At 35.6% G+C, this 23,090-nt stretch overlaps 1 protein-coding gene across 5 annotated transcripts in view; it reads right to left on the bottom strand.

The window, feature by feature from the left end:
- CENPC (centromere protein C) overlaps positions 1-23,090 on the bottom strand; it is a 90,019-nt gene that overhangs the window by 5,417 nt on the left and 61,512 nt on the right. For 3 of the 5 annotated variants that reach the window (XM_082390129.1, XM_082390133.1, XM_082390132.1), the window contains exons 11-17: positions 22,713-22,856; positions 21,493-21,575; positions 14,283-14,342; positions 4,869-4,973; positions 3,949-4,077; positions 3,270-3,365; positions 1,425-1,579 (exon numbers count right to left, since the gene is read on the bottom strand). In XM_082390129.1, coding sequence (XP_082246255.1) covers positions 1,425-1,579; positions 3,270-3,365; positions 3,949-4,077; positions 4,869-4,973; positions 14,283-14,342; positions 21,493-21,575; positions 22,713-22,856 — 772 coding nt within the window. The remainder of the gene's footprint in view (positions 1-1,424; positions 1,580-3,269; positions 3,366-3,948; positions 4,078-4,868; positions 4,974-14,282; positions 14,343-21,492; positions 21,576-22,712; positions 22,857-23,090) is intronic. The other 2 variants (XM_082390131.1, XM_082390130.1) reach the window with 2 other exon arrangements.

The raw sequence follows: 23,090 nt of genomic DNA, 5'->3' as shown, positions 1-23,090 counted from the left end.
AAATGTTTAGTATAGCACCTGGAACATGTAAGTGCTATATAACTGATTATCATATATAATGGTTTATCTTATTACTAAGTCAAAATATAAATATAACCATTTTTTTCCTGCAGCACACATTTCAGTGGTTTCCAATTTTTGCAATTACTGTCTATGTTAAAATAAAGAGCTACATATGTTCAGCTTCCCTAGCTTTTATTTTCCTAGGAAAAAATTCTGAAATGACATTCATAGGTGAAAGTCTACAAACAGTTTTCCATTAATTTCTATTAACTCAGTAATTATAAAGTATCCTTTATTTTTAGTATGGATTCCTTTGAATGTTAGACAGGTTAAACACTTCCAAACATTTACTATTCAATATTCCTTTTTTAAAGGAATAAAGGCATTATAGCTTAATGGGTAACTACAGTGAGTTCAATGATGATATTTCATAATGCTTATTTTCATTATTAATTGTTCCTTAATGATTACACAGGGATTATCTATTACTTTAGTTAGTTTAATATGTTATATTTACTCTTTTAATACCACCTGGAGATTTATGACATTTTAAGATTGGATTAAAGAATATTTTTAAATACTTTAGATCTGGATTCTACATACTATACTGATGTAGCAATAAATTATTCTTTTACTCTTATGTGTATCTTTTCCTTTCCCTGCCTTGATTTGCCCTTCTTAGTTAATATAAACTGAAGGGTCCTGATGCTCTTTCTGTTTCTCCTTTTTGGGCTTACTTTCATTTTATCAGTAAAAAGAACTGTTTTGAACCATGATTTCATAGGTTCCTGAAATGTTACTTACTGAAAGATGTACCTCAGATGTAACATTTTTTAAATGCTGGTAAAATATTAAATATTCTTAAAATCTGGTGATTTTCAAAATCTTTCATTTTCAAATTCAAAATGCAAAAATTATCTGATATAAATACAATGTTATAGGGGCATGTGTCTCCAGTGAGAAAGAGACAGAGAGACAGACTCAGAGAAGAGAGACTCACCTTGAGTCTCATTATAACTTCAGCCAATAATACTGCTATATACAGTAATATATTCTTTAATACTTATTGAAGCAACTAGCTCCCAGTCCTCAATCTGCTGTTACACTTAATCTCAATAATCCCCTCCAGCTCTAAAATTCTAATGATTTGTTTGCAAACCTAATTTCAAGGATTCTTTTAAGTAAAGACCATTCCCTAAACTTCTGAATCTCAAGGCTACACTGCTATGCACAGAACAAGTACTTTTAAACAGCCATTGGTTGACTGACTTTAAACAGATGAAAACAACTAAAAAATTATCTGTGCACTATAGTAATCATATATCATTTCTGAGGAAACAGCATTTTTAACGCTTCATCAAGTCCAACAAATCAGAGTTGTGCCAAGAGCAAAACATAAATATATGGAAAAATACACTCACCAATGTGTCTAGGCCTACATGCTGCTTTCCCTTTTCTTGATGTGGTCCTAATATCAATTTTCCAGTAGAAAAAAATGGTGTATCCAATGTTTTATATACTTTCAATTCACCATGTTCAACACAAAATTGGTATGTATCTCGTGGCCTTACAAGATCTAAGGGAAAAAAATTAATATAAGTACAAAGTAATAGCAATGACATTTCTCTGATACAGCATATACACACATATATAGACATAAACCTGCCTCAGAAAGATAGATGTGATTAATATCACTGACTCTGGAGCTAGAATGCCACAGGTCAGATCCTATCTCTGTCTTACAAGCTGTGTGACCATAGCCAAGTTGCTTATCCTCTCTATTTGTGCCTACATTTTCTTTTCTATAAAATGGGATAATAATACTTCAACTATGTTAGAGTTGTGAATATCAAATGACTTAAAGTGTGTAAAGTATTTAAAACACTGGCACAAAGTAAGCATTAGGTAAGTCTTGGCTATTAATAATAACAATGGTAGTATTACTATTTTTCCCATAATAGCTCAGACAGAAAACAAAATCAGCTAAGAGACAAGAAAGGATTCCTACCTTTAAAAAGTTTAACATAGCCACAATACAAATGTATCATCATCATGTCAATAAATTCCTTTGTGCTTGCTTGACTGATTATTAAATAACAAGATTTTTATTTATCAGGTAAATCCTCTAAGTAACCGGAGTTCTAACTGTAGCTCACAAATTACTATATCACTTTTTAATTTCCCTTTTACTTACAACCTTTTCCAGACCTATAATTAATACATTTTTCTATCATCAGCTTCTGACTGTACTCCCACAGACTACAGGATATAGAAAATACATAGGCTCAAGAAACAAAAAGTGATGAATTCTTGACAACACTCACAACTTTTTTAACCTGATACAGTATAGCAATGTTTTTAGTTAAGACACTTCACTAAACAAAATTCTCTGTGCTTCTACCTCTGTTGCCAAATAAACAATCTGGAATATAGAAATAACTCTGCTACTTAAGATATCAAATGGAACCTATGCCACAGTCAAAATTTTAAGTGTAAATACTGCCTCTCTGGTTTGAGATATCTGTCCTCTCACTTGGGATAAATAGTCCCAAGTACTCACTGGTACAGTCATAACAGTTGTTAAAACATTTAAATATTTCCTGTATGTATATACTCCCTGGTTGGTAAATAGCTGAGTGTCCCCTACTTAACCCCACCACTCTATAGCCCATCCCTTGGGACCTCCCATGTTGTCCTAGACACTAAATGTTTAATGCCTGTTAAGTACAGGAGGAGGCTTCTAGGACCCTGTACCAGCCTTAAGGTTCAGCGTGGCATTTGTTTGGCTGACTGATGCCCTTGCTAGTCATCTCCAGAAAGGTTTTATGCCCCAGATACCAATATTGGCATCTCACAGCACCAAAGGCTGTCTAAATCCTGCCACAATCCCCATCTGGTCTCACAGTAAGAGTGTATCCGGGAGTCTGCCAGTTAACTTGCTACAGTTCCCCATGAACAGCCCCTGTCTGCTTGTGTCCTCCTGGTCAAAGAAGGCCTGGACCCTATTGGTGGAGGCAACACTCCTGATGGTAGCACTTGTATCACAGAGGACAAATGCATGGTACTGTATGTACCCTGGAGGTTGTCTGCCATCAATTCCCCTAGTGTAGTCCTCATACAGGCTGCTTATTTGAATTAGACTCTCTACTAGACTTTGGCTCTGAAAGATCTGGGGAGAGAAAGGGAAAGCAGACAAGCCAGACTTCAAACAGTTTGTCCTTACTAGTTGTTAAAATAAGTATTCTCAATATCAACCCTGATCTTACCCATAAGAATAATCTCTCGTGTTTCTGGGTCCTTTACCCTCGTTGGCTGCAAAGGATCTCCCAGAGGTGTATTCAGATTTACCATGAATTTATTCTCTGTAAAAGAAATACCACTGAAATACTAACTACTTAGTTAAAATTCTTTTCCATTAAAAAAAAATCTAGTATGAAATAGAGCTATGGACAAGTTGTAAAGGAAAACTGCCAGAGGCATATCTTTTTTCCTGTTTATCAATGACCACTTTGATAACCAAAAATTCAAAAATCACAATGATTTACCACAGAGGCAAACATCCTATTTTCTGACAACTTTTGAACTCTTGCATCATCAAGAAGTTAAATGGTGTTTTGCATATTCTCTAAGAGAGCTGAAGTATATAATACCCTTTAAAAAGAATTCTTTAAAATGTTTATTTTAACCATAATTCGAGCATGGAAAAGATAAGCTTCATTTGACAGGGCAATTTACTCAGGTGGAAATGTTTTACACTCTGCTATTAATGATTTTTTTAAAAGAATAAAATTAGTTTACTTTCAAAATCTGAAAAAAAAGGGGACGTTAAAAAGATAATTCACCCTGAAGTAGTAGTATATCTGAAGCTTTTAGAGATATATTTCAAAATTTGCAAAGAGCTACTTCTCAAAGCACTGTTATTTAAAATAAGGAATAAGTTCATACTTCTTTCATCATTATCAAGACAGATCCTTTTCCTGTTAACTATTGTATTGACTCTTCCCAAGTTTCCTTTTGCTTTCCTTTTAGATGATACTTTGTCTGGGGACAGTATTCCACCAATCACAAATCCTCCTGAAATTTAACCAAAAAAAAAAAAAAAAAGGTAAATTATCATACCTGGCAAAGTGAAAATCTTGAAACAAAACTCATTAAATACAGCACATTTCCTTTCAAAGTACCAAAAAATATTAGTTTTACCACACTCTACAGTTAAAAATTCAAACAACACAAATAGCAACCAATTTCACTTATGTCTCTAACTGTCCTAAATCTAGAAGCACTATGAAACATGACTGAATGATCTCTGTTGCTTGAAATCAAGTCATCAGTGGAAGCGTAAAAAACAAAGAACACAAAGATCAGCAATGAACTATTTATAGTAATCCACATCAGTTTAGTCCTTTGACTCAGAAATATACATCAAAAGAAAGGAAATAACTTTAAGATAACACTCACTATACTTTCTTTCCCACCCTCTACAATTTTTGTAGAAAAATATAAGAAAACGGAATGAGAATAATAATGGGGAATACTTAATTTTTGACAGTTATAATTTTCTCATGTTCTGATCTAATGCTTCATTTTATGCAATTAAAAACCTTGCTAGGTAGTATAAAAATAATAACACTCTATCAAGCCACATGCTCACCTCAAATTGCTACCAAAAAGAAAACAAATCAGCATCTCTATAGTAATCAGAGAAATCTGGACTTGAATCTATTCTTGTCACATTTTTGGAGGATGATGATTAAATAAGGTAATGTATGTAAATACATAAGACAGTACTTGGCACGTAATGTACCTAAATAAATTGTAGCAATTATCATTATTATTATTTTGAGACACTAAAGCATAAATTTTACCAGATGGCCTTCCTTGATAATCTATTCGCTCCCCTCGCCAGTATTCCAAAGGTTTTGATCGTGTTCTCACGGTCCTGCGAACATTTGGTGTGTTGGAGGGCAATACTGTAAAAAGACATCAGACAAAAAATGCACATATATGTTTAGTTGGATGATACTCTGCAATGAAAAGATTGATATTACTTTCTAGAACACAAATGCTTCTAGACAAAACACTAGAAAAACAAATTTTAAGACATATTTGTGCTATTAAAGAAATGCCAAGCTACTAGATTGGAAAAGATTTAAAAACATGGTAACATTCATGGTTAATGATGTTAAAGGTACACTGGAATTCTCATATATTGTAGATGGAAATGTAAACTGATTGATGACAATTTGACAATACCTATAATTGTAATACTCTTTGACGTAGAAATTTCATTTTTAGAAAATGAGTTTGCAAAATATTCACAAAAATGGGCAAAGATACAGGTGTTAAGAACATTCATGGCAGTACTGTTCATAATAGAAACAGACAAGAAAAAGCAAAAAGCAAATTGAAAACCACCTAAATGCTCCACAATAGGAAATTTATAAATCAGGGGTGGTTATGTATACATGTGTTTGTGTGTATACACACATATCTACTCATTTTATCTGAACAATGCAAAGTTCTATATACTAAGTTTGTTGGCTACATAATCAACTTCCTATGTTCTTACTTACTTCTGGTTTGCTGGAGTTGTCCAATTCTGAAAGTGGTTTAACAAAATCTCCCAGTCTAACTCTATTGTTTAAATTAAAATCTCCTTGCTTTTTCTTAGTTTTTTTCCTTTATACATTTTAGTTGCTAGGTTGTTTGGTACATAATAGTTTATGATTTTTCTATCTTCTTCATAAAGTGCTAATTTTATTATTACAAGTCCTTCATCCTGTTCTGCACTTTTAACCTTAAATTTCAACTCACCTAATATTAAAAATACACTACTATTTTCTTTCTGTTTATATTAGCCTACTTAATTCTTTGATAATCTTCTATTTTAAAACCTGTTTTAAGTGTTTCTTATAAACACATAGGTAAGTTTGTATTGTTTAACCAAATCTGATAGTCTGTATCTTACTAGAGGAATTCAATCCATTCACACTTATTTAGTATAACAAGTAATATACATCTATTTATTTCTTCCATTTTACTTTATATTTACAGGTTATTTTACATCAGTGATTCCTTTTTTCTCTCATTCTCACTGGTTTAGTCAGAATACCATTTCTTCCCCCACACCCCAAACCTTGGTCATTTCAAAGTTTACTGTGCTTTTTCACTCTAACATTGGTTACCTTCCCATTCCTGACACTCAACAGTCATACTCATTTCTCCATCATTATATTAAAAACTATATCCCCTACCAAGATGTTATCTTCTCCTTTTTCTCATTTAGTAAAATGAAACTTTTAGACTACTTTTATTACCTCTCTTCCACTCCTACTCTCCTCCCCACCACACCAAGTTTTGTTAAGATAGTGTGGATTTCAAGCTATCATTGCAAAAATCCTTACTTAGTACTTATAAATCCCCAATCATATTAGCACTAAGTAGTAGACACATCCTAAGGTGTGAGCAATGAGACACACCTTTATATAATCCCCTTCCCTAGGATACATGTGGAACCTATGACACACTCAACAGAATATGGCAAAAGCAATGGGAAGTCACTTCTGTGATTACATCATGATTATACATATAAGACACTATCTAGCAGAAGGAGAGAAAAATTCTTCCTTGCTCACTTTGGATAAGCAAGCTGCCATACTGTTAAGGGTCTACGAAAAGGGTCATGCGACAAGGAACTGCAGGTGACCCCTAGAAGTCAAGAGTAGTGGCCCATGGCTCACAGCCACCAAGAAAACATGTACCTCAGTCCTACAATTCCAAGGAACTGAATTCTGCTAACAACTACATGAGCTTGTGGTGGTTAACAGGACCTAGAGCCTCCGGTAAGACCATGGCCCAGGCTGAGACTTTCAACTGCAGCCTGTGAAACCCTTGAACAGAGGACCCAGCTAATTTGTGCCTGAGCTCCTGACCCACGGAAACCAAGGGATAATAATGTGTGTTGTCTAAACAACTAAATTTGTAGTAATCTGGTACACAGCAACAGAAAACAAACATACATTGTTTAAATTTAACCACATATATTGAGAATCATTCCTCAGCACTGTTTCCTCTCTTTGAACTCAGTTCTGACTTATATGATACTTGGTTAGATTACCTTACATGGATATTTTACAGAGGATGCTAAACTTAATCTTGCATTATCTGCAAAATAAAGTCAGTTATCAGAAAGAAAGATATCCTGGCTAGTTAAAACAAAGGATTTTAATACATTTTTTTTTTACCATCTTTATTGGAGTATAACTGCTTTACAATGTTGTGTTAGTACCTACTGTATAACAAGGTGAATTAGCTATACGTATACATATATCCCCATATCCCCTCCCTCTTGCGCCTCCCTCCCACCCTCCCTATCCCACCCATCAATGTGGTCAAAAAGCACTGAGCTGATCTCGCTGTGCTATGCAGCTGCTTCCCACTAGCTATCTATTTTACATTTCGTAGTGTATATATGTCAATGTTACTCTCTCACTTCGTCCCAGCTTACCCTTCTCCCTCCCCATGTCCTCAAGTCCATTCTCTACGTCTGCGTCAATATTCCTGTCCTGCCCCTAGGTTCATCAGAATCATATTTTTTTTAGATTCAATATATGTGTTAGCATACGGTATTTGTTTTTCTCTTTCTGACTTACTTCACTCTGTATGACAGACTCTAAGTCCATCCACCTCACTACAAATAACTCAATTTCATTTCTTTTTATGGCTGAGTAATATTCCATTGTGTGTGTGTGTATATATATATATATATATATATATATATATATATATATATATATATATATGCCACATCTTTATCCGTTCATCTCTTGATGGACACTTAGGTTGCTTCCATATCCTGGCTATTGTAAATAGTGCAGCAATGAACACTGTGGTACATGACTCTTTTTGAATTGTGGTTTTCTCAGGTATGTGACCACTAGTGGGATTGCTGGGTCATATGGTAGTTCTATTTTTAGTTTTTTAAGGAACCTCCATTCTGTTCACAATAGTGGCTGTATCAATTTATACTCCCACCAACGGTGCAAGAGGGTTCCCTTTTCTCCACACCCTCTCCAGCATTTTATGTTTGTAGATTTTGTGATGATGGCCATTCTGACTGGTGTGAGATGATATCTCATTGTAGTTTTGATTTACATTTCTCTAATGATTAGTGATGTTGGGCATCTTTCCACGTGTTTGTTGGCAATCTGTATATCTTATTTGGAGAAATATCCATTTAGGTCTTCTGCCCATTTTTGGACTGGGTTTTTTGTTGATATTGAGCTGCATGAGCTGCTTGTATATTTTGGAGATTAATCATTTGTCAGTTGCTTCGTTTGCAAATATTTTCTCCCATTCTTAGGATTGTCTTTTCGTCTGGTTTATGGTTTCCTTTGCTGTGCAAAAGCTTTTAAGTTTCATTAGGTCCAATTGTTTATTTTTCTTTTCATTCCCTTTACTCTAGGAGGTGGGTCAAAAAGGATCTTGCTGTGATTTTTGTCATGGAATGTTCTGCCTATGTTTTCCTCTAAGAGTTTTACAGTGTCTGGCCTTACATTTAGGCCTGTAATCCATTTTGAGTTTATTTTTGTGTATGGTGTTAGGGAGTGTTCTAATATCATTCTTTTACATGTAGCTGTCCAGTTTTCCCAGCACCACTTATTGAAGAGGCTGTCTTTTCTCCACTGTATATTCTTGCCTCCTTTATCAAAGATAAGGTGACCATATGTGCATGGCTTTACCTCTGGGCTTTCTATCCTGTTCCACTGATCTATATTTCTGTTTTTGTGCCAGTACCATACTGCCTTGATTACTGTACCTTTGTAGTGCAGTCTGAAGTCCGGGAGCCTGATTCCTCCAGCTCCGTTTTCCTTTCTCAAGATTGCTCTGGCTATTTGGGGTCTTTTGTGTTTCCATACAAATTGTGAAATATTTTGTTCTGGTTCTGTGAAAAATGCCATTGGTAGTTTCACAGGGATTGCACTCAATCTGTAGACTGCTTTGGGTAGTATAGTCATTTTCACAACGTTGATTCTTCCGACCCAAGAACATGATATATCTCTCCATGTGTTTGTATCATCTTTAATTTCTTTCATTAATGTCTTATATTTTTCTGCATACAGGTCTTTTGTATCTTTAGGTAGGTTTATTCCTAGGTATTTTATTCTTTTTGTTGCAATGGTAAATTGGAGTGTTTCCTTAACTTCTCTTTCAGATTTTTCATCATCAGTGTTTAGGAAAACAGGAGATTTCTGTGCATTAATTTTGTATCTTGCTACTCTACCAAATTCATTGATTAGCTCTAGCAGTTTTCTGGTAGCATCTTTAGGATTCTCTATGTATAGTATCATATCATCTGCAAACAGTGACAGTTTTACTACTTCTTTTCCGCTTTGGATTCCTTTTCTTTTTCTTCTCTGATGGCTGTGGCTAAAGCTTACAAAACTATGTTGAATAATAGTGGTGAGAGTGGGCAACCTTGTCTTTTTCCTGATCTTAGAGGACATGTTTTCAGTTTTTCACCATTGAGAATGATGTTGGCTGTGGATTTGTCATATATAGCTTTTATTACGTTGAGGTAGGTTCCCTCTATGCCTACTTTCCGGAGAGTTTTTGCACAAATGGGTGTTTAATTTTGTCAAAAGCTTTTTCTTCATCTATTGAGATGATCACATGCTTTTATCATTCAGTTTGTTAATATGGTGTATCACATTGATTGATTTGCGTATATTGAAGAATCCTTGCATTCCTGGGGTAAACCCCACTTGAGCACGGTGTATGATCCTTTTAATGTGCTCTTGGATTCTGTTTGCTAGTATTTTGTTGAGGATCTTTGCATCTATGTTCATCAGAGATATTGGCCTGTAGTTTTCTTTTTTTGTGGCATTTTTGGTTTTGGCATCAGGGTGATGGTAGCTTCGTAGAATGAGTTTGGGAGTATTCCTCCCTCTGCTATATTTTGGAAGAGTTTGAGAAGGATGGGTGTTAGCTCTTATCTAAATGATTGATATAATTTGCCTGTGAATCCATCTGGTCCTGGGCTGTTTATTGGAAGACTGTTAATCACAGTTTCAATTTCAGTGCTTGTGATTGGTCTGTTTATATTTTCTATTTCTTCCTGGTTCAGTTTCGGAAGGTTGTACTTTTCTAAGAATGTGTCCATTTCTTCCAGGTTGTCCATTTTATTGGCATAGAGTTGCTTGTAGTAATCTCTCACGATCCTTTGTATTTCTGCAGTGTCAGCTGTTACCTCTCCGTTTTCATTCCTAATTCTGTTGATTTGAGTCTTCTCCCTTTTTTCTTCGTAAGTCTGGCTAATGGTTTATCAATTTTGTTTATCTTCTCAAAGAACCAGTTTTTAGTTTTATTGATCTTTGCTATTGGTTCCTTCATTTCTTTTTCATTTATTTCTGATCTGATCTTTATGATTTCTTTCCTTCTGCTAACTTTGGGTTTTTTTGTCCTTCTTTCTCTAATTGCTTTAGGTGTAAGGTTAGGTTGTTTGAGATTTTTCTTGTTTCTTGAGGTAGGATTGTATTGCTATAAACTTCCCTCGTAGAACTGCTTTTACTGCATCCCACAGGTTTTGGGTCGTCGTGTTTCCATTGTCATTTGTTTCTAGGTATTTTTTGATTTCCTCTTTGATTTCTTCAGTGACCTCTTGGTTATTTACCGTATTGTTTAGCCTCCATGTGTTTGTATTTTACAGTTTTTTTCCTGTAAATGATATCTAGTCTCACAGCCTTGTGATGAGAAAAGATACTTGATACAATTTCAATTTTCTTAAATTTACCAAGGCTTGATTTGTGACCCAACATATGGTCTATCCTGGAGAATGTTCCATGAGCACTTGAGAAGAAAGTGTATTCTGTTGTTTTTGGATGGAATGTCCTATAAATATCAATTAAGTCCATCTTGTTTATTGTGTCATTTAAAGCTTCTGTTTCCTTATTTATTTTCATTTTGGATGATCTGTCCATTGGTGAAAGTGGGGTGTTAAAGTCCCCTACTATGATTGTGTTACTGTCAATTTCCCCTTTTATGGCTGTTAGCATTTGCCTTATGTATTGAGGAGCTCCTATGTTGGGTGCATATATAGTTACAACTGTTTTATCTTCTTCTTGGATTGATGCCTTGATCATTCTGTAGTATCCTTCTTTGTCTCCTGTAATAGTCTTTATTTTGAAGTCTATTTTGATATGAGAATTGCTACTCCAGCTTTCTTTTGATTTCCATTTGCATGGAATATCTTTTTCCATCCCCTCACTTTGTCTGTATGTGTCCATAGGTCTGAAGTGGGTCTCTTGTAGACAGCATATATATGGGTATTGTTTTTGTATCCATTCAGCCAGTCTGTGTCTTTTGGTGGGAGCACTTAATCCATTTACATTTAAGGTAATTATTGATATGTATGTTCCTATGACCATTTTCTTAATTGTTGTGGGTTTGTTTTTGTAGGTCTTTTCCTTCTCTTGTGTTTCCTGCCTAGAGAAGTTCCTTTAGCATTTGTTGTAAAGCTGGTTTGGTGGTGCTGAATTCTCATAACTTTTGCTTAGCTGTAAAGGTTTTAATTTCTCCATTGAATCTGAATTAGATCCTTGCTGGGTAGAGTAATCTTGGTTGTAGGTTTTTCCCTTTCATCACTTTAAATATGTCGTGCCACTCCCTTCTGGCTTGCAGAGTTTCTGCTGAAAGATCAACTGTTAACTTTATGGGGATTCCCTTGTATGTTATTTGCTGCTTTTCCCTTGTTGCTTTTAATACTTTTTCTTTGTATTTAATTTTTGAGAGTTTGATTAATATGTGTCTTGGCGTGTTTCTCTTTGGGTTTATCCTGTATGGTACTCTCTGTGCTTCCTGGACTTGATTGACTATTTCCTTTCTCATGTTAGGGAAGTTTACAACTATAGTCTCTTCAAATATTTTCTCAGACCCTTTCTTTTTCTCTTCTTCTTCTGGGACCCCTATAATTTGAATGTTGGTGTGTTTAATGTTGTCCCAGAGGTCTCTGAGACTGTCCTCAATTCTTTTCATTCTTTTTTCTTTATTATGCTCCCTGACAGTTATTTCCACCATTTTATCTTCTAGCTCACTTGTCTGTTTTTCTGTCTCAGTTATTCTGCTACTGATTCCTTCTACAGTATTTTTAATTTCAGTAATTGTGTTGTTCGTCACTGTTTGTTTGCTCTTTAGTTCTTCTAGATCCTTGTTAAATGTTTCTTGTATTTTCTCCATTCTGTTTCCAAGATTTTAGATCATCTTTACTATCATTACTCTGAATTCTTTTTCAGGTAGACTGCCTATTTCCTCTTCATTTGTTTGGTTTGGTGGGTTTTTACCTTGCTCCTACATCTGTAACATACTTTTTTGTCATTTTTTTTTTTCGATGGGTGGGGCTGTATTCCTGTCTTACTGGTTGTTTGGCCTGAGACATCCAGCACTAGAGTTTGCAGGCAGTTGGATAGAGCCAGGTCTTGGTGCTGAGATGAGGACCTCTGGGATGCCTCACTCCAACTGATATTCCGTGGGGGCTGAGGTTCTCTGTTAGTCCAGCGATTTTGACTCGCAGCTCCCACCACAGGAGCTCGGGCATGACCTCTGGCCTGATGACCAAGATCCCACAAGCTTCCTGGTGCATATAAAAAAAAAAAGAAAGAAAGAAAGAAAAAAGGAGCAGTACAGTATCAAAGAATAAAAAACAAAATAAAATTAGAAAGATAAAAAATATATCAGGAAAAATAAAACTATAATCGGAAGAACCAGTTGCTGGGGGTTCATCCTGTCCCCTTAGGTGTCCGTAGTCCCCCACCGGTGCTTGGTAGGTGCCCTAGTTGTGAGGAGACATGAATTCCACATGCTCCTAGTATGCCATCTTGACCACGCTCGCCTCTGTAATACATTTCTGAAGGTAGGCTATATATATTATTTTATTCTTCCAGAGTTACATACATGAGTTGTGGTAGTCAGGTTTTGTTTTTTGTTTTTTCTCCTTTATATGTAACTTTTCTGTCTGGAAGCTTTCCTCTATCCTTGAAATTCAGGAATTTTATTCACTTATGTCTAGAGATGTATCTTTTTCATTAATTCTCTCTGGCAGTTGGTAAACTTTCTCAAATTGCAGATCAAGCCTATCTTTACTCCAGGGAAGTTTTAACTAGTACTTTCTTTAACTGTTTTCATTCCTCCATCTGTTTCTTTTTTCTGGAAATCCTGTTATTTGCATGTTTTATCTGCTGTCTCCATGTTATTTCCACTGTGTATTTTTTTCTTCATCGTTTCCATCTTTTTTTATATTTCTGTTCTGATGAATTTCTTCAATGTCAATACCAGCTACTAATTCAGCTCTCAACAGAAACTATCTTTACTTTCAGTTCATGTACTGACTTTTTAAACTGAAAAATTATGCTTTAGCAACCAGAAAGCCTTCTATGATATAACTAGATCTCTGACAGTACTCATATTTCCTTCATTGTTAAAATTGTTATCCATCTACTACAACGGTTCTAGCACACCAGAAGCTGCCTACTGTTGCTAGGCATAATTCTTGATTTTCCTCTCTTGGGTTTCTGGAGCCCCTGCTCAGGGACACTTTTATTTCTCTTTGCCTACTCTGACTCTAGGCATATTCCACTCCAAGACAAGCATTAAGCACCAAGAAGTATAGCAGTCTCTCTTCACATGGGTCTACAAAGTACTAACTGACAAGATGTGAGGTTTTGGTTGAAGCAATTAGAAAAAGCTTCATTCCTACAGGTTCTCTTCAGGTACAAGTGTAGAAGCCTCAAGTATAGGGAGAGAAATAAAAAGTCACTCCAGTTCCACAAAGGTGAGAGGTCCCATGAATCTTGACCGGCAAACATCTCTTTGAAAACCATAGTTTTAATCCTCATGTGAGCCACTCCGTGGGTTCCTTAGCTCCCAGCTTACTTATCCTAGTTACTGCTTTGTTTAGGTGTGAACTGGAAAAAACGGGAGAAGTTGTCAGGGATGCCATCTACCTAGCAGTTACATTTTATAGAATTCTCTACCCTAGCTTCTTAGCTTATCAGCTCCCTACTATAGAGCAATGAGTGAGAGGATTACAGGCTTCATAAATGGACAATAAAGAAACTCAGTGGCCTGTGATGATTTACCATGAAATTCATGAAAACTAAATACAGGTTTTACTTTCTCTAACAATTAATCCAAATAGTATTTTCCCCCTGCCTGAGAAAAAATTAAGTTATATTTAGAAATAAAGGTTTTATAACATGAAAATATTAAGAGAAAAGTAATCTTACCTAATTTGTGATGCACCTTGTTCTCTGGTGTTGAGTTAGACCTTTTTACTCTTGAATCATCTGCAAATTGCAGAAGCAATATCATGAGCAATGGCCGCTAATTTCATGTTGAGTTAAAGTGTGTTACTCGGTCAACTTCAGTATAAATATTTTAAAATAAAATTCAACCTGACAATACATTTTTTTTTCTTAGAAAATAATAGTTCTTTACTTGGATGCATACTCCTTTTTTTTTTTATAACATCTTTATTGGAGTATAATTGCTTTACAATGTTGTGTTAGTTTCTGCTATATAACAAAGTGAGTCAGCTATATGCATACATATATCCCCATATCCCCTCCCTCTTGTGTCTGCCTCCCACCCTCCTTATCCCACCCATCTAGGTGGTCACAAAGCACTGAGCTGATCTCGCTGTGCTATGCAGCTGCTTCTCACTAGCTATCTATTTTACATTTCGTAGTATATATATGTCAATGTTACTCTCTCACTTTGTCCCAGCTTACCCTTCTCCCTCCCTATGTCCTCAAGTCCATTCTCTAAGTCTGTGTCTTTATTCCTGTCCTGCCCCTAGGTTTATCAGAACCATTTTTTTTTTTTAGATTCAATATATATGTGTTAGCATACGGTATTTGTTTCTCTCTTTCTGACTTACTTCACTCTGTAGGACAGACTCTAGGTCCATCCACCTCACCACAAATAACTCAATTTCGTTTCTTTTTATGGCTGAGTAATATTCCATTGTATACATGTGCCACATCTTCTTTATCCATTCATGTCAACCTGACAATACATTTTATTACTCCCTTTGCTTTTCACTGCTGAGAAATGAAGGCTAGTGAAAAACAGTATAATACGTCTCTAGATTTTGCTACAGTGCGTATAACTGAAGACGATAACAGTTACAAGTAACAAAAAACAAACAGGTTTTCTACTGCTTGTGAACTTTAAGTGAAATAAGCCACTGGTGGATAAAAATGCAAGGTGTGATCATGAATAATTACTGTGTTGATAATGTAATCTATGATTCTTAAAGTTGTAAATAGTGCAACTGTACTGAATTTACTTAGCAGTGTGACAATTAAGTCAAGGGTTCTCAACTTTAGTGTGATAAATAGCATCTAAACATAGCAACCATCAATTCTTTCCCTTCCTATGCACAAACGCTGTTCTTTATCAAGAGGCAAAGTTTAATTGCCTTCTCCTTGAATCACCACTGGCCTTAGTGAGTTGCTTGACTAATGGAATGCGCAGAAATGACATTCTGGGACTTTGAAAGCTAATTCCTCAGAAGACATGCAGGTGCCACCTGGATCTCTTGGAACTTCATTCTGAGGAAAGACAGCCATCATTATGAAGACTGATTACCCCAAGACTGCCATGCTGTGAGGAAACCCAAGATAACCAAGTGGAAAGGCCATGTGGAGGAAAAGAGATGCCTGGCCAGCCCCCAATTATTTCAGCCACCCTGGCAGGGTACCAAATATATGAGTAAATAAGTCACCGTGGATTTCCAGTCCAGCTGATATTTCAAAAGACTCCAGCCCCAGCGGCTTGCATCTAACTACAAATGCATGAGAAAGCCAAAATGAGAACTGCCCAGCTAATAAGCTAAGTCAACCCACAGAACCATAAGAGATAAATCGACTGTTGTATTAAGCCACTAAGTTTGGGATGGTAAGTTATGCAGCAATATGAAACTAGAACACTTAATATCCATGAACCACCTTAGATTTTTGATACAATTTTGTGTGTAATATACATTTCCTGAAAAGCAGGTCTAAGTTTTCATTACATTCTCAGCTAAAGAGTAGAAGGTTTCTTTTTTGGGGTCATGAAAGTATTCTAAAGTTTACTGTGGTGATAATTATAAACTACTGAATTATATACTATAAATTGGTTAATTTTATGGTACGTGAAGTACATCCCAATAAAGCTATTCCAAAAACAAAAAAAAGTACAATTTCCCTTGTACTTCCCACTGTAACAAGTAGAGGGCTAGTCGTTCTTGGAAATTTTCCTATAGCAGTGGGCTCTGGAGGGAACTGTTTGAGCCGAGAGAAGGAACAAAGCAAATGAGTAAATATACTGAGGATAATGGGAGCCAGGCTTCTCACTATCCTTGAGAAAGGGTTTATTAAAATGGAAAAGGGAAAGTCAAACATGTTGGACTGGAGTTGGAGGTACCGATGTGAACTCATGGTTTCTAAATACAGACACAGCTCAGAGATATTGAGAGTTTGGTTCCAGACCACTGCAATAAAACAAGTTTGGCAATAAAGTGAGTCACATGAATATTTTTGTTTCCCAATACATATAAAAGTTATGTTTACACTATAGTCTATTAAGTGTGTAAAAGCATTATGCCTAAAAATCAATGTATCTTAAATACTTTATTGCTAAAAAATGTTACATATCATCTGTGCCTTCTGCAAGTCGTAATTTTTTTTTTTACAATAGTAACAAAGATCACTGATCACAGATTACCATAATATAATAATAATGAAATATTGTGTGAATTACCAAAATGTGACACAGAGATACTAAGTGAGCAAATGCCATTGGAAAATGGTGCCAAGTGACTTGTTTGATCAGGGCTGCCTGCCACAAAACTTCAATTTGTAAAAAATGCAAAATCTGTGACACACATTAAAGCAAAGAGCAATAAAGCAAGGGATGTCTGAATAAATACAGAAAGAAGATACAGATGCTTGTGTATGTACAGTGCACATATATATGTATGTGTGTGTTTATCTATTTCCTATCTCAGCCCACTGAGAGAACCTAAAAGCAGTGATATCCCAGTAACAATGAGTACACCAAGCACCCGGATCTAAGTTTCTAAATGTCATCCCTCCACTAGGTTCCTTTGGAGAAATAACTGATTCCAGAGTAGGGGCAGGGGAAGGAGCCTAGAACATCTTCTGCCAAAAAATAAGACAGTATTCAAAAAATGACAGAAACATAACAAAAGGTCTCAGGAACCCGTTGAAAGGATATCTCCTCCTGGCCAAATCTGGCACAATTTGAGTACCAGAATAAATGATAAAGATTATAACCCAGTGAATAAAATAGGAACCCAGTAGTAGTCCATAATAATATAGATAAATGAATAATGAATAAATAAATGGGGAAGGAGTAAGTAAAACTATTTCTTATAGAATGCCAACTAATTAATAGAGAAGAAATTAGGGAAATAGAAAGTAGTAATTTGGTACCACCATTAGTGGATTCAGGTGGGAATATTCAAAAGATGCTAATATTGGTGCAGAGGTTTGAAAAGGAACAAGTTATTAAAATAGGATATCGTTCCACAAAATACTTATCAATTACCAAAGAGAAAAACCCTGAGTGGAGAAACCTTGCAGACAATAACTTGAACAGGTGATGAAGATTAAAATCACTAGCAGAGGGGCTTCCCTGGTGACACAGTGGTTAAGAATCCACCTGCCAATGCAGGGGACACTGGTTGGTTCGAGCCCTGGTCTGGGAAGATCCCACATGCCGCGGGGCAACTAAGCCCGTGTGCCACAGCTACTGAAGCCCGCACACCTAGAGCCCGTGCTCTGAAACAAGAGAAGCCACCGCAATGAGAAGCCTGCACACCGCAATGAAGAGTAGCTTCCACTCGCTGCAACTAGAGAAAGCTAGCACGCAGCAACGAAGACCCAACACAGCCAAAAATAAATAAATAAAATAAATTTATTTTAAAATTAAATAAATAAAATCACTAGTAGAAGATGAGTCAGCACTGTGTGCCTCCTAATGTGATGCACAAAGAACACAGCATCATTTCTGTAGTATTTCTGTCAAATATGCATGGCTCGCATCTGATCATGAGGCAATATTAGAGACACCCAGGTTGAAGGTCATTCTAAAGAATGAAAAGCTTGTACTCTTTAAAAAAGTGTCAAGGTCAGGAAAGTTAGAAGAAGACTAAAGAACTATTCCTTACTGAAGGAAACTGAAGGGACATGAGACCCAAACACAATCCATGATCCTAGATTGGATCCTGAACCAGAGAGAAAAAGGAACACTGATGGAACTGCTGGTGAAATCTGCATGGAGTCAGTGAAGGAAGACTAGTGTTATATTAATGCTGATTTCCTGACATGGATGGATGAAGAGTGATTATGTTCTTGTCTTGCATCATGTCTGCACATACTCACACATAATAATATGTATGCGACTTCCACTCGAACAGTCCAAAAAAAAGACTAACAAACATGTATAAACATTTATGTAGAGACGGCAGGGAGGGAAATGAAACAAATATTGTAAAATGTTGACAATTCTGGAAACTGGATGAAGGGGATATGGTATTTGAGTAAATTTAAAATTATTTCCCAGAAAAGTATAAAACAAAACAAAACAAAGCAAAACACAGAGACAACTCCAGAATTTCAAAGACTAACAAAGCCTAATAAGCATGAAAATGGAAGAAACAGGTTATTTACAAAGGAAAAAAGAAGTAAGGCTGGCTTACAATATCTACTCATAAGCATTAGCTACCATGAGATAAAAGAGCAATAGCCAAATAGTTTAAAGGAAAAAAAGATTGTGACTCAAAAGACTTTTACTATTTGACTAGTTGTTCATTGTGATAAAAAAGAAAGTTCCTGAGTCCTTGCTAGCATATGTGAGACTATCTAACAACTTTACAAAGAAGTAACAAAGCATATCTGTTAAACATTTATTAAAGGAAAAAAATACTGACAGAGCAAATCAAAAATAAAAATTCAATCATGCTGTTTGAAGCCACTCTGCTTTAGTTTGGTAAAAAAAGGTTAAGTAAAAGGAAGAAAAGAAATATAAGAAACAACAACAAACCAAAAGAAAGCAGGGAGTCACAATGTTAATATTAGACAAAAAAAGACTACAAAGTAAAAGCGTTGTAACATGATCAAGAAGGTAAATTTGACCAAAACAGGTACATTTCATATGCAAACTTACATGCTCAGTAAGAGCGCTGAAATGTACATAGTAAAGACTGCAGGAAATAGGAGAGACAGACCACTGCAAAGCAAACACTTTACTTCAACTCTGGCAGTCCTTAACAGACCTCACAAACGATAAGGATACAAAGGATAAGAATAATATGAAACACAGAATGTCCAAATCTAAGATTCTGTTCTTTTCCCCCAAATCTGCCCTTCTCTAGTAGTCTCCAAATCAAGAAATGACAACGCCATTCTTCCAGGTGCTCAGGCCAAAAACTTTAAAGTCCATTATCCTTGACACCTCACTTTCTTTTACACCCTACATCCCATCCATCAGGAAATCATGTTGACTCTACCAACAAAAAAACACAAAATCCTACTACTGCTCTCCACCTTCCGCTGCTAACCCCCTAGTCCAAGCTACCACCTCACAAAGGGATTACTAATGTCTCGCCAACTGGTCTCCCTGCTTCCAACCTTACACCTGCCCCCTTCAAACTTACCAGTCCACCCCTAATGTGTATTCTACAGCAGCCACAATGATTCTGTTTATAGGTTAGTCATGTCTCTCCTCTGCTCAAAATCCTCCAATGGCTTCCCATCTCTCTCAGTAAAGCCCGAAATCCTTATAGTAGCCTTTAACATCCTATATGATCTTTCATTCTTGTTAGCTCTGTGACATCATCTCCTACTACCCTCTCCCTCTCTTCCTCAACTCCAGCCTTCCCAGTCTCCTTGGTGTTTCTTGATCAAAACCTTTGCCCTTATCTTCCCTCTGCATGAGGCACTATTTCCCCATACAGCTGCATGATTTGATTTCTCACCTCTCTCATATCTTTGCTCAAATTATCACTTCTTCAGTAAGACCTTTTCTGCCCATCTACCTAAAAATGTAACTCCCATTTCCCACTCTAAAAATCCCTGCTTTATTTTTCTACTCTCAACATCCAACAAACCACAAGTTTTGATATCTTTTTCCCTTAGAAGAATGCACAGTAAGTATTCCATAATATTCCATAAATATTTAAGAATTTCATAAATATTCAAAGTATATTAAAAACATATACCCACTTACATTAACAAAATGAGTGTATATATATTTTTAATCCACATCTGTACACAAAAAGTAATATTCTCTTTTTCAAGCATCCATGGAAGAATTATAAAATTCTTCCATGAATTTTATGTGTTCTAAGCATACTCTAGAACACAAAGAAAATTCAAAGAATTAATAATACAGGGCAAAGTTATCAAGAACAATGAAATGAAACTATAAATTATTAACAAAAGAACAAAACAAAACACAACTTCTTAGGATAACAGCCAACAGTGCATAACTAACATACACCGGGTATTAAAACTAAGCAAAGAATGTGTATTCATCTTTGTATCAATCTATGCAATTAGAATTGATATCGCCAGTTTACAAATAAGGAAGTTGAAGCTAAGAACACTGAAATTTCTTACTCAAGATAACATAGCTAATAAGTGGTAAAGCTAGATTCAATCCCAGGTTCCTGACTCTGGAGACCAAACTCTTGACTAATGTACTCTTTTAAATAACACCTGGGTCAAAGAAAAATCACCAATATAATTCAGAGTGTACAACAATAAGAACACTCTATTGAAAAGAAAAAACCTTTAATTTTAAACTAAAACTATACTCCAGAAAATTCAGCTTTTTCTTTACCAAATAAAAAGCAGAAAAATAAATATAAAAAGCATTCCACTTAGAGGAAAAAAATAATAAAGTAAATCTAAACACAAGGGGAAGAAACTATTTAAATGGAAAAAGAATTAGTGAATTAGGGAAGAAAAAAACAGTATAAGAGATTATATTTCAAGCACATTCTTCAGGGACATAAAAAATTATAAAACTCTATTAAGAGGCATTTTAAAAACTTCAACACTTAGCGTCAGTAATCATCAATATAGGTCTAATCTTGCTTCATTTATACCCTTATCAGCTTTAAAATACTGCAGTATGTGTCTTAAGTGCCAATTATATTATTATGCCCTACTTCAAAGAAAGGACGGTCATTCATCTCTCTCATTCTTTCTCCCTCTCTCTCTTCTCCCTCCCTCCCTCTCTCACCCAGGTATAAGGTCTTAGAAATCTCTAACCATAAAGTAAGGCTCTTAAGGGTAGGTACTCAATACATATTTGCCACAAAAATGTCACTGGTGATAATTTAAATAAAACATTGCACACCTTACTCCACATGCATAACACTATAAAAATCAAGACAGTAGAAAATAAATCATAACTTACTCGAACTTTCCTGAACTTCATTATCATCCACATCTGAATTACTCATTTCAGACGTTAAATAATTCTTGAGCCTAGAAGGTCCACTTAAGAAAAAAAGATAAACCACAAAATTTGTGCATTTATATCTAATATATCTACCTTAATGGTCATTTTTATCCTAAAACTGCCAAAAGTTTTTTTCTTACAAAATATTAATAGTATACTTATTTGCTGCATAAAACAAAAAATCTACAATTTAATCCCACATTTGACTTGTCAAACATGATAACACTGAATTTTATAACCTTTTAAACTAACTCATGAATCAGAGTTACAAATTTAAGTCAACTCAAATAACACTCTTTAATAAAAATCAAATCATAAGAAATAAAATTAGAAATAAATCAGCTTATCTTAATTTTTTTTAAAACTACAGGCAAAAACAAGCAATTTAAAATATAGTTCAGAAATTGTTCAGAGATGATTCAGTTTATCCCAGTCCTAGATCCTCTTCCTCCTATTATGAGCCCAAGACAGGCCTAGTGGTCACACGTTCCCAAAGAGTAAAGAAATCCTAGCCATCCCTTCAAAGTCTGAGAATCTGCTATAATTTACCATTCCTTCATTTTGAAAAAGGGTGTATGACTTCAGATATTATGAGACTAGGTTAATTTGGTTTGCTCACTGAGTATGCTCTCTTTAAACTTATATCCACAAATTCTTAGATGATGCCCCTTTCAAAAGGTACAGGCTAATTCTAACTCCCCTATTCTGAGTGTGGTATGGACTTAGTGACTTGTTTCTAGTGAACAGAATAAAGTGGAATACTTCAAAGACTATGTCATCAAAAGACACTATGGCCTCCATCATAGTCACACTTTCTCTTGGATCACCTGCTTTGTGGGAAGCCAGCTAGCTACCATACTGAATACCCCTATGGGGAGAGCAACATGACAAGAAACTGTGGCCTCCAGCTACCTTATAAGTGGATCCTCCAAGTTCTAGTCAAGCCTTCAAAGGACTGCGAACCAGACAGATATCTTGACTGCTATACCTCATGAGATTCCCTGAGCCAGAACTAGCCAGCTAATTCTCTCCCAGATTTCTACCCACAGAAACTGTGAAATAATGTTTGCAAGGCACTAACAAAATTAAAATTAAGCTTTGAGAGTAATTTGTTACACGGCAATTGGTAACAAATACAGTGAGTAAATCCTATTATCCTTAGAACACATGCATACCTTCCTTCCAAAACTGAAGTCCCAGGCTCTCTAGAATCCAAGTTTGACTCTGCTGGTGTCTTGCATGTATATCCACTGATCTGAGACTTTTGATGAACATTCTGTACAGCCATACTATCTTGATTCTTTGAGCTTCCTGTACCTCTATGAAAATGAAAAGTTTGTAATTGTTTACATTTCTTCAAAAAATATTTCTTCTAGAAACATTACATAAGGTGGGTAGACAATATAACATTGGCTATAACAAATATCAGATAACCTTGTTCAGGTCCTAATAAAACTTACAACTAGTCCAGGAAGGAAATTTGTCTTTAGAACCTACCAAGAGCTCTAATTTGAAAAATTCTGATAAAAGAAATGGTACAGACCTGGCCTAAC

This window comes from Balaenoptera borealis, assembly GCF_965194805.1.
Source record: "Balaenoptera borealis genome assembly, chromosome: 4".
Taxonomy (NCBI): domain Eukaryota; kingdom Metazoa; phylum Chordata; class Mammalia; order Artiodactyla; family Balaenopteridae; genus Balaenoptera; species Balaenoptera borealis.
Note: the sequence above shows the minus strand (reverse complement) of the source record. Positions and strands in the feature narration are given on the sequence as shown.